This window comes from Eublepharis macularius, chromosome 3 (assembly GCF_028583425.1).
Source record: "Eublepharis macularius isolate TG4126 chromosome 3, MPM_Emac_v1.0, whole genome shotgun sequence".
In the NCBI taxonomy this organism is placed as follows: Eukaryota; Metazoa; Chordata; class Lepidosauria; order Squamata; family Eublepharidae; genus Eublepharis; species Eublepharis macularius.
Window position 1 is genome coordinate 157674216 of NC_072792.1, and position 12766 is coordinate 157686981.

Sequence of the window (12766 nt, forward strand, 5' to 3'; positions counted from 1 at the left end):
GTCACGCCGGCTGAGGAGGAGGCGAGGTCAGGCGCGGCCAGGTTTAAAATGGCCGGGGCAGAAGTGGGTTTAGGAACAAGCCACGTCAACTAGTTTAGGGTTTCACGCTATGAAGGTCTTCTAAATACACGGGCCAGTTTCCAGAGCTTTCGAGTGAAAAACGGGGAGGCTCTTCAAATTGCATCCAACTGAATTCTGAGCAACCCTGTTTCCCGATTGCCCCCCGCCGCGCCAGGGGCAAGCGACAGGAGGCTGCTGGCGGCTTCCCGGCTCAGGCCGCTTTCTTCGCCCCTCACCTCAGCCATCGACGGCTTTCCTCCTCAGGCCACTTTTTCTTCGTTGACGGCTGAGGAGAGGGACGAACAAAGCGGCCTGCAGAGGGAAGCGGCAAACAGCCACCAACCTCTCCTGCTTCTCTAGCGCGCTTCGAGGACAGCCCCGCCGCCTCTTCCCTCCCTCCGGAGGCGCTGCGCAGGCCGGCCGCCGGCCCTGCCCCCTTGGCGCGCCGGCGAGGGCGGGGGCTGGCGGGCGGAGGTGGCTTCGCCGCAGCGGCGGGCTGAGAGGCGGCAGAAGCAGCAGCAGCCCAGCGGCAGCAAGGCGGATGGCTCCTGCGGGTGGCGGCGGCGGCGGCGGCTCTACCGCGAGGAAGATGGCGCCGTCGCACGTCCTCAAGTGCTGCCAGAGGGTGCTGGCGTGGGTGCCCGTGGTCTTCATCGCCTTGGTCGTGGCCTGGTCTTACTACGCCTACGTGGTGGAGCTGTGTGTGTGTGAGTAAGCCTGGCCGCTGGGGACTGGCATGGCAGGGCAGGGAAGGGCGCTTCCTGGGGTGGCCCCTGCTTCGCTGCACCAGGGGCGGCGGGGGTTGGGGTCCCTCCCGCTTTTCTCTCTCTCTTCCTTGGACTGTAATGGCAATGAGGGAGCAAGAGATTCCCCCTTTCCTCAGGTCGCTCCTGCCGGCCTCTCGCCATCGCTTCCTGTGCTTCCTTCTTGCTGAGTAGCATGGAGGGTGAGCCAAGTAGAGATCAGCCCCGAAGAATTTGGGAGGAGACTTGTTGCCTGCCCTCTGCTCAGCCTTGCCCCTAGCCATGCACAGGAGCACACCTGGACGCTTTTGTCTTTCTGATCTTGGAAGAACCAGCCCCACCCCCCGCCCAGTACTTGGAGTTGCAGAGGTGGATTAGCATCTTTTTGTGTCCATGAATGAAACACTTCTTGCAAACCTGCATGTTGTGGGTGCAACAGGGAGTTCATAGGACAGTGAATCAGTGTTGAGATCTTGAGTGTACACCTTACACAAGTAACCCCTTGAAGTCCCTGCTTTTGCCTTTGTGGTCCTGGCTGAGACAACTGATGTGTGTGTGTGTTACTGAGTGTTGCATGCACCTTCGTCTGTCACTTTTTGCTGTTTGCTCCCTGCTTGGCTCCTTGTAGGGCATGGGCAGTGTGAGGAGATTCTTAACAGGCAGCTTTGAAGGCTGCTGTTAAGGGAAAGAATTGGAGGGTTTCCGAGGAGACATGAATGTCCGTTTTACTCAATAGCATTTCCAGAGATGCCCGCGGCAGCACTGGCTCTCTAGCACTCCTGCAGCGCTTCACGGTGTTGCTCTTGTCATTGCTGCTCGGATGAATGGCTTGCTGGCATTGGTGGTCCAGGGAGGACCTGAACTCTCAACATTCCAGAAAACATTAAAAGCATTAAAATGCAAAAATATTGACCAGTGAACAAGAGATTGAAGAGAGAAGCTTTGGTACAATGTGAATATAATCAAAAGTTTCTACTGCACGTGAAATCATAATGGTTGTTATTCAGGACTACTTAATGCAAGTTTAAATAAACCGAATCTTGTGGACCGCTTAATGCAAGTTAAAATAAACAGGATCTTGTGGACTGGGGCCCACTTCTTCAGATTCACTGTCTAAATTCTCACTATGCTATAGTCTTATGTAGGAGGTATTGGGAGGGGAGACAGCAGGTTCAAGGCCACAACATACAGGAAGTACATACTGAAATATAATTAAATTTCACCCTGTACTTCCTGCTTGGTTCCTAAGTTGCTGTAAGGCTCCTGTTTACTTTTGTTGTAGCAGACTCACACGTCTACACCTCTTGAATTAATGCAAGTCAGTTACCTTATTTAACAAGACTTGTTCTTACAATTAAGGTAATTAAGGGATGAAACAGTAGATTTATAAAGTGCCTTTTTACTTAATAGTGAATCTCACTAGAGAACAGGGAGCTCTCCAGATTAACCCAAAGTAATGGAGTTGAATTGTTTTGAGTTTCTGCCCTAGAAATCTATGGCAAACATTTCCTTCCAAGATCATTCTTCTGCTAAAACAACTTTTGAGTTAATGGTCTCACTGTCCTTGACTCTCCTGTAAATCATAACATTGTTTTAGGATTCTCTGAAGAAGGGGTATATTTATTTGAATTGGTATTTGTTTTCCTCTAATATTTTTTTTATTTTAATGAAAAAGGTTCAAATATCTTGTTTCACAAAAAAGACTAAATTTAAAAAGTAAATAAGACTTGTTCGGCTTGTAGCTCACTCAAGGTTGACTTGGAAACAAGTCCTACTGGACTCTGTAGAGAAACAACCACCAGACTGGGCTGATGGAACCCTTCATGTGATTGACAGCATAGCTCAGTATTGTTTGAATTGTATTTATAAATGTTACTATTCCCTATATTCTTGGAATGCTGGTGTTTTCCAGTAGATACAGGTGCAATTGTGAACTGTAATAATAATGTTTAAATCCTGCCTCAGGTGTAAATTCTTCTTTTATTTTTCACCATCATCATCCTGTATCCTGACATGGTAGAAGGCAGAGGCAGGATACAGGATGATCTTGACATGCTAGAAAACTGGGCTAAAACAAATAAAATGAATTTCAACAGAAATAAATGTAAAGTTCTGCTTTTAGGTAGAAAAAAAATCAAATGCATAATTATAGGGTGGGGGAGACTTGTCTTGGCAGTAGTATGTGCAGAAAGGATCTAGGGGGTCTTAATAGACCATACAATGAACATGAGTCAGCAGTGTGATGTGGTAGCTAAAAAGGCAAATGCAGTTCTGGGGTGTATCAACAGAAGCACAGTGTCCAGATCACAAGAAGTGATGGTATCACTCTGCTCTGCTCTGGTTAGAATATTGTGTTCAGTTTTGGGCACCACAATTTAAGAAGGATATAGACAAGCTAGAACGTGTCCAGAGGAGAGCAATGAAGATGTTGAGGGGTCTGGAGACCAAGTCTTAGGAGGAAAGGTTGAAGGAGCTCGGCATGTTTAGTCTGAAGAGGAGATGACTGAGAGGCGATATGATAACCATCTTCAAGTACTTGAAAGGCTGTCATTCAGAGGATGGTGCAGAGTTGTTTTCCGCTGCCCCAGGTGGTCGGACCAGAACCAATGGCTTGAAATTAGATCAAAAGAGTTTGGGGCTAAACGTTAGGAAGAACTTCCTGACAGGCCGGTCCCTCAGTGGAACAGGCATCCTCGGGAGGTGGTGGACTCTCCTTTGTAGGTTTTTAAGCAGAGGCTAGATGGCCATCTGACAGCAATGCTGATTCTGTGAACCTGGGTAGATCTTGAGGGGGAGGGCAGAATGGGTTACATCAGTGCTCAGTTCTCATGGCCCTTCTTACATGCCCAGGGTAATGTCGATCGCCACCTTGGGGTCAGGTAGCAATTTTCCACAGGCCAGTTTGGCTAGGGATCCTGGAGGTGTTTTGCCATCTTCTGGGCATGGAGCAGGGATCACTGGGGGTGTATGGGAGAGGTAGTTTTGAATTTCCTGCATTGTGCACGAGGTTGAACTACATGACCTTGGAGGTCCCTTCCAACTCTATGATTCCTGCCTCAGGTGGAAATTCTGCTTTTATTTTTCACCACCATCATCTGTCAGCCTTGATTTTCTGTATACAAAGGCAATAATAATGAGCTATTCTGCAGGATTGTTAAGCATGAAAGAAGTGTCACACTTCATGTATAGTAGCTGGGGGTGATTGGGTTAAGAATAGATGGTACCTTCTTGCCAATCTTCATCCACTTATCTGGTAGTTTTGAAGCACTACCAAACAAGTTATGTATGTAGTAACTGTTTGCTTGTTGGCTCTGCACCCCCATCACCTCATTGGCTATCCATTCATTTGATTGAACAGGCTAGTGTTTTATACACAAAAAATCATCACCTAGATTGAAGCCTTGTCTGATGCTGGCCAACTTTACTTGTGCAGTAAATTGATGACATTATTCTTAAAGCACTTCCATAGCCTCATATAGGAATCCAGAGTGTGTTCACTGATGCATTATTTAGAGTGAAATATGTGTTAACAATGCTTTCAGCAGAGTCCAGACTTCCTCTTATGTTTGTCCTATGGAGCTTCTCCTGGCAGAATGCCTGAAGGACTGACTTGGGCATATAGTGACAGTCAATAAAAAATGTTCTTTACTAATTTAGTATGGGATGGTCAAATAAATCGCAAAAAAGTCAAACAATAAAAAATTGAGGGAGATTGCATTGAGATTGGCACTCACTGCAAATTATAAAAAATATCCTTTATTAAGTATTTTCTTTTAGCAGAACAGAAATGTTTAAAAAGAGGGAAATGGAGGTCAAACTGTAGGGCAGTTTGACCTCCATTGTTTATTTTTACTTAGTTTATACCTCACCTTTCTTCCCAATGAGGAACCAAAGCAGCTTACATTGTATTCCTCCCCTCCATTTTGTCTTCACAACAACCCGTGAAGTAGGTTAGGCTGTGTATGTGACTGGCCCAAGGTCACCCAGCAAGCTTCCATGGAAGAGTGGAGATTTGAACCTGTGTCTCCCAGAGCCTTTTCCAACACTAATCACTACACCATGCTGGCGTTATAGATGAATGTTTAAAAACTCTTGTCATTGCAGGTCAGATAACTGAAACCCAAAAAAACAATTACTTAGAACAGCAGTTCTCCATTTTTTGTATCTTCCACCAATCACTCTGTCAGAGAACCCGGATCGCACCATGATAAAAACAAAAGGCTCAGTTTTTCCAAGAAGGACATTTATGTTTATAGGGATATTTTTATACTGCTACCCTGCCAAAAAGTAACAGAAAGATAATCTGCGGCAAAAATGATTGTTAGGAGACAGCATGTCACACTTGCAAGTGGACAGAGAGATTGAGGGAAAGCCAGTTCTTAGTCATTATTATGAAAACCCTGCATCGGACCTAGACGTTTTTTGTGTCTCACCAGTGATACATGCACACTGGTTGAGAACCACTTAAGAATATTGCTCAGGATCTTCTTGCTGTTATGAACATGCAGTGTCTCCCAATAGACAGAGGCTCTGTGGTCAGTGTGGACATTGCTATAACTTTTTTCAGTTTATAACAGCATTATAACTACACATGAAAGTTATATGTTGTTTGGAGGGGAAATGTCCTTGTTATGTTGCTTCACTTATTTTTTTACAGCTCATTATTCATGAATGCTTTGGAGTTGTAAATAACTTGTAGGTAGGAAGGTATGAAAGATAAGAACTAATAGGTAAATCAAATCCCTGAAGGTCATCTACTGAAACCATTTACTTTTTAAGGAAGATTCTTTAACATTAACATTAGTTTGCATCAAGCAAACCTGCCCTTTATCACTTCAGAATTAGATAAAATGGGAATTAAACAGTAGAGCACAGTTGGGCGTGGGGCTGTCTGGCTACTGTAATATTAACAATAAATATTGTGACTACAGGTATGCTGATCTTCAAGGAATTTGGCAGGACTGGCCTGTCCTCGTGAATTTGGATTCTCTGCCCATGGTGTTGTAGATATTCGGTGTTCTAGATATTATTGTGATATATACAAGTCCAGGGCAGAGGCTGATTAATATGAGTACTTTGCCCACCCACTCACCCCCATTTAAAATTAACATCTTGATTCAGTGTGCACATTCAATACAACATTTTTACCGTGTCATCTTAACCAAAGTTACACCTTTCTGAATCTGTTAGAGCTTAGAAGGATGTAACAGTTTAGGATTGCACTATTAGACTTCCAGCCTAGTCATGTTGACTTAAAAGTCCTACCAGTAAATGTAAGACCTCCTTAGCTGCTCTTAGAAAAGCATGTAAAATATATGATTTCAAAGGGCTTTTGGTTAAGTGGTAGATGCTTGTAAAGCTGTGTGTTGCGTTTTGGTCGGGGGCTGTTGCTTTTTTGATGGATATTTCATATTTGTATGACTTCAGCAGTTATTGATAAGTTTTGCCCTGTGTTAATCACTTTGGTCCCACTAGATGCGGAAAGGTGGTATATAGATTAGATTACTGCAGTGTGCTGTATATGGGACTGTCCTTGAAGACTGTCCAGAAGCTGCAGTTCGTACAGAATGTTGCAGACAGAGTGTTGTCTGGAGTGGGTTGAGGGACCATATCACTCCAGTCTTGTTCCATCTATTTTGGCTCCATTTTGCTTCTGGCCTCAGTTCAGGGTGCTGGTATTGACCTTTAAAGCCCTATACAACTTGAGACCAGCGTACCTTAAGGACCACCTTCTCCTATATGAACTTTCCTGTCCACTCCGGTCATCTTTCAAGGTCTTCTGTTGGTTTAGTGGTTAAGACCAGTTGGACTCTAACCTGGAGAACCGGGTTTAATTCCCCACTTCTCCACTTGAAGCCAGCTGGGTGACCTTGGGTCAGTCACAGCTTCTAGGAGCTCTCTCAGCCCCACCCACCTCACAGGGTGATTATTGTGGGGATAATAATAGCATACTTTGTAAACCGCTTTGAATGGTTGTTAAGTTGTCCCGAAGGGCGGTATATAAATCAAATGTTGTTGTTATTGGGTGCCCCTGCCATCTGGAGCTAGATGGGTGACTACTGACTACCTGAGAAAAGACCTTCTTCGTCAAGGCACTGAAACCTTGAAACTCCTGGAGGATTCACCTCTCTCCCTCTGTTATTGTCTTCTGCAAGTGGGTGAAGAGAAGACTCTTGTTTGGCGTAGCCCACTAAATTCTTACTGGCCTCCTCCCTTTGCGTGTATTTGTCTGCTTACATGTTTTAAATTGTTAAATGTTATTTTAATGTTTTAAACATTTTAATATTTTTGTTTGCTACCTTGGGAGCCCTATTTGGGTGGAAAGGTGGCATATAAATGTTTTAAATAAAATATTTTGATCTAGAAGTTTTAAAAAGATATAACTTGGGCTGTGAGCCTATGCAAGCTTACTTGCGAATAATTCCCATTTTATCAGTGGGGAGAGAAAACAGGTTCTTATTATAAGTTTCTTAGATCTCAATAGAATTTTCTGCCAAATGAACTTAGAATATGATTCTGTCGCCTGTTCCTTCGTATTGGACCCACAACAGCACGTAAGTGTTTGGGATGGAATGTATTGCACTGTTGAAAAACACAGTCTTATGACAGTATTATAAGTGCGGACATGTGAGTGCACAAATTTTCCATGGTGGTGGACAGATGTGTAGCCAAGCAGCGTGCCAAGGAAGAAGATCAGAACCAGGTGATCAGTCTTCAGAGAGTGCCAGCAAAGTAGGTAAATACCAGAGCAAAGCAAATGCAGGAGGGATGGGAAGCAAGCAGACGCTCAGGAAGTTAGTCGACAGCTACGTAATGTTTCTGCAGTTTTTCTTCTGGCCAGCTGCTGTGCGTGTCTGTAAAGTGCCATTATGTTGGAGCCCACTTACAATGGCCCAATCAGGTTTCCAAAGCAAGAGATGAATAGAGGTGGTTTGCCATGCCTGCTGGTGTAGCAACCCTCGACTTCCAGAGTGGTCTCCCATCCAAGTACTAACCAGGGCTGACCCTGCTTAATTTCCAGTAAGATTGGGCTTTGGCCGTGTCCAAAAACAGTGGATAACAGGCTCAGTGTCCTGATGGCTTCCTCTTTGGAACGTTTCCTTGGCTGATGCAGAGAATTAAGGTTGCACTTAGATGAAATGTAGGAAGTGTGTGATTGGGTCTTCTGGCATTTTTTAATAATTTAAAAACCAGTTCAGATCCATAGCCCCTGAGTTGGATCAGCCCTGGACACTGGCGTAGGGGAAGTGTAACCTTTTCGCCCATGCCATTTTCTTGCTCTGAATCATATCTGAATGTTTTTCCATGTGTGGCAAATGGCACCTTGTGGGGAGGGTTGTTAAACTAGCAAAAGGGTTATTGTCTCTTTCTTTATGACCCTGTAGCTGCCTTTAAATAAGATTAAGGACTCGGGAGAGATGATCACAAGTCCCTTGTGTCATCTGGTAGATACAGGAGTCTGACAGCCTGCATTCTCCGTTTGAAATTATAGAGATACGCTTGATTTGCAGATAGCTCTTGGTATACACAGATGACACTAGTTATTTCAGCTTATTGAAATTCCCTTCTTTGTGTATGAAACTTATGGAATGCTAATGGCTCTAAGAGAAAGGAGGCTTAAGAAGGTTGGGAAACCAAAGGCAGAGAAGAATCTTTAAAAACAGCCTGGCTATAAAGTATAAAGTCAAGTATATTTCCTAGGAATTTTCAAGGCTATGTGTTCATGTTAGAACGACTAGCAGAATAGGAAACATCTGGAGGTCTATCTTAGACAGAATATTGTACCTAGTATGAGCTTTTGCGTCTGCTTCATTTCCTCTTCCATAGTCTGGTGTTTTCCCACAGTCTATTTTTCCCCTTTTAAGTGGTATTTATGTGATTTTCAGTAGGCTATGCCATGCATAGAAATCAGGGAATTTGTTTCCAAAATATATTCCAGAAGTTTACAATAAATTTGCCATAGCAGGTGCGCTAAAATGACTGGAGTTGTGCGATTCATTTTACCTTAATATCACAGATTATTCCAGTATAATTTGTAAACCTGCTGAAGATCAATTCATTGCATACTTAAGCCACATTCAAGCAGGAATTGCAAGACAGGATGAAAATGAGTGCAGGTAAAAGAAAGAAATAATCATTTATTTGTATTTTGGAGAGGAAAACCATTTAGTAAAAGGATAACACGTGGAAGAGCATCCTATGATTGAGGGAGAAGAAGCTTGAAGTCATTACTTCTAGGTAATTTGGAATATTCTTGGATCATTCCTAGAAACAAGCAGCCAGCCAATCTCTTGGATTTCCAAAAAATACTTTTAAGCCTGTCAGATTAATCAGTATCAAACATTAGTATTAGTGTATGGAGTCCAGATGACTCAGGTTGTGTAAAAAGATGCCAAGACTCTCAGAACAAAGCGGTTGGCTCAAGTTCAATTTGGACTGGAAGGGATCAAGACACACTGGCTGCAATGCCCTGAATAACATCTCCTGCACAACTCCCCGTGCAATTAATGACAGCTGAGTGAGAGCACAAGTATTTGTGGTCACGATCCAAATGAAGCAGCCTCGAGAGAGAATGCTATGACCCCAGCCTTGTTAATAGATGTTCAGTACATAAATTATAAATATATATGTATTATTCATAGCTATAGGAAATGGTTGCTGAGAACAAGACACCTAACATTGCTGAAGTGTTGGGCTGGCAGTCTCCCTCCCCCTCCCCCAGTAATCCAGCATCAGGTATATCACCTTGTATATTTTGTGTCCCAAACAGTGTTCTCTTATTTGTTGCATGAATTGTTTAATCATATCTGTTGGAGCTGCCATTAATTTTTGAAATGGGAACCACAACGATATACAAAATTGTTGTTAATCAATTTGAAGTGCAAAACATGCAAAAGTGCCAATGTGAATAAATACAACAATAATTACAATACAAAAATACAGAGTCCATCAATGTATATCACATATAATTCAGAATGAATATACAAAGTCCGTAGAACTCATTCAACATATTTAAAGTGCAAAATGCCAACAGTACTAAAAAGCCGGTAGGTAGGGAGTAGTGCAAGATGTTTTTCCTTTCACAGTCCCATAGATTAATTTGATACATCAAAAATCGCCGACGGGAATATGCAGGCAATTTTTCATTAACCCGTTTCGTGAGTAAAAACTCACTTCATCCTGGGCATACAACAATTCGGACTGGACACACTGCAAGCATAAAATTGCATTGTAATAGACAATTACTCATACAACATTCCATATTGAACAATACTCAAAATCATACTCACAAGTGCAGTGCTTGCTCAAGACACACTCTCCTACGGCTCATGAAAGGGTGGTATGGACGGACTGATACCAAATGAAAAAGGACGCTGTATATATTGCAATGAGGCCGAATTAGTTAATATTCTATATAGATCAATCACAGCTGGAGGAACAAGTGGAAAGACCTCACAACTTACGGTGTAGTTGCTAGAAGTCATAGGAAACAAGAACATAATTTCCAAATTCAGTCCATGCGGTGTTAAGGATTTGTTCTTGATTTTGCTATGTATGTTGTAATTTGATACAGTCAGAGAAAACGGTATTCTTTTATATTTATTCATTTACTGCATTGCTATATTAACAATTATTACTATACAGTAGAATAACAGATTTGCAACTTGGTCTTAATTAATGAGAATGTTTTCCTTTTGAAAGAAGACTGTTTATTGCCTGCCTTTCTCACTGAGGCTCAAGGCGGATTACACAATGCAAATTGATGCAATCAAATAGCATGAGACATCTTATAAGCAATGCAACGAAAGCAGAAACAATGCAAGAAAAAGTATCAGTCATCTAACAAAGCAGAACATGGAATTACAGAAGTAGAAAACTATGTATTAAGAGCAGGATGACACGGATAATTTACTTACCATAAGCTGTGACATAGACCACAGTCCCGGGATGCCAGTTTAGTGTAGCAGTTAGAGCATTGGACTAGGATCCAGGAGGAAACCACTCTGCCATGGAAGCTTGCTGGGTAACCTTGCTGGGTAACCTTGAGCCAGTGACACATTTTCAGCAGGGTTTCAACAGGGTTATTTTAAGGATAAAATGGAATAGAGGAGAATGATGTAAGCCACTCCGAGCTCTCATTGGGGAAAAAGGAAATATAAATGAAGTAAGTAAATAAAAAAATGGTTATGGTGCTTAACATCCATAAGCATTACCAGTCTGAGTCTTGCCCTGTGTCATAGCTTACAGGACTGAGGATTACAAATGGGAGGTAAGCATTTTACCTGTACCGCTTTTACCATCCTTTCATTTACCGACAGTCTGTGTAGCATAGCCTAAATACATATTCAGTCAATGAGGGCTTGTTTTCTTAATTTATTTCGTAATTAGTCAAAATTGTTTTGTTTTTTGTAGTTTAGGGCTAAAATATTGCGGTGCTCTTCCACTGGGCTATTTATAAGTATATCCTTTGAAGTGTGCTTTTCTGTAAATCCAACTTGTGCACATTCTTCTTCAGAGCCTTGTGATCAATTTAAGACTCCTGTCTTACACAACCGTCATGAATTGAAGCATTGTTTCATCTTTCTGGGCAAGAAGAAACCCCCGTCTCATTAACTGTATCTCTAAAAACACTGCTAGAGACATTCCAGTTCAGTTGCAGTCAGTTTTTCTTCTTGGAAGAGGACGTTTTTGTGTGTGTTTGTTTGTGTTTTAAGTTTTCGTTTGGGTTGAATCTTCCGCTCCTTGCATCTTTTGTCCCTTCACATTGATAGTCATGACCTATTCCCAAGAGTTAGCAGATAGATGTCTTCAGTTTTGGTGATAAACAGTAGGCTATGTTCCTGGCCAATGTTAATATTAAATGGTACTGGAATAGACTCTTCAACAGTGCAGCCGATGGTCCTTATGTGCTTTTTATTGAATCATCTCTGCCTGCTTTGATTTGTTCTAGATGAAGCCTGAGAAAACCCTATTTTGCTTATCTTAATGAAGTTTATTAGCTGTCTTATTACATTTACCATTGTCTATTTGTGGCCTGCAGAGAGGAACATGGATTTCCCCACCTTCCCATAGCAGCTACACCAATCTACTTGAAAATGCAGTGTTAAAAGACTCTTATAAAATACCAGTACAATAAAATACAGTGCACTGTGGCACCAGCACTGCAGCAAAGAGTGGGAATTGGGTAAAATTGCCTTCCTCTGCTCTTGCCTGAGTGCTGGAAGCTTCAAGGCTGAGTTTGCTGCACTTACTCAAGAGTTAGGGGTCTAGCTAACCACTGGTAAAACTTTGATGGCCCCTATGCCATCACTTCCATTTTGCAGACTGGGAAATAACAGTGCAGTCCTAAGCAGACAGTTACACCCATCAAAGTCCATTGAAATCAGTTGGCTTAGGAGGGTGTAACTCAGCTTACAAGTTACAAATGCCCTGTAAGGCTGTGAGCTGTTCTTCAGTAAATCCACTTGATCTGTAGCTATTTTGATTATTCCTTTGTTGATGTCAGGCAAGTGCTAATAGATGTGGGGCTAAGATTAACAGGTTGGTGCTAAGGACCCTTCTATATCTAAAGAGATACTTAAGAGGGTACTTGCAGATGAGTTATGGTATAATCTATCTCAAAAGTCTTTGATTTTACACCACTGTACTAAATTGATTCCTGTGTGTTACACATGGTCATAGTTCTTATGCATTCCAAACATGAGATTAAAGTTATTTTTAGTTTGTTGAATCTGCTGTTGCACACGTGTAATCCTACTGTGCTAAATAAAAATAGACCAAGACCATGCCAGCAAGAGTAACTAAAATCTAATTTTTGAGGGGAAAAAACCTCTACTTTGTTTTGTTGTTTTTTGGCAAAACTTTTATTCAACAATCCATTCTACAGTTGGGCCTGGCCGAGGGACCAGACCCAAAGTTCAACAGTACCAAGACTAGTAGATCACAGTAAACAGTAGGAGAGA

The 12766-nt window shown here is 42.3% G+C and overlaps 1 protein-coding gene across 1 annotated transcript in view; it reads left to right on the plus strand.

Moving 5' to 3' along the window:
* Positions 1-560: 560 nt before the first annotated feature.
* ZDHHC20 (zinc finger DHHC-type palmitoyltransferase 20) overlaps positions 561-12766 on the plus strand; it is a 47812-nt gene continuing 35606 nt past the window's right edge. The window contains exon 1 of the mRNA XM_054973753.1: positions 561-767. Coding sequence (XP_054829728.1) covers positions 602-767 — 166 coding nt within the window. The 5' untranslated portion in view covers positions 561-601. The remainder of the gene's footprint in view (positions 768-12766) is intronic.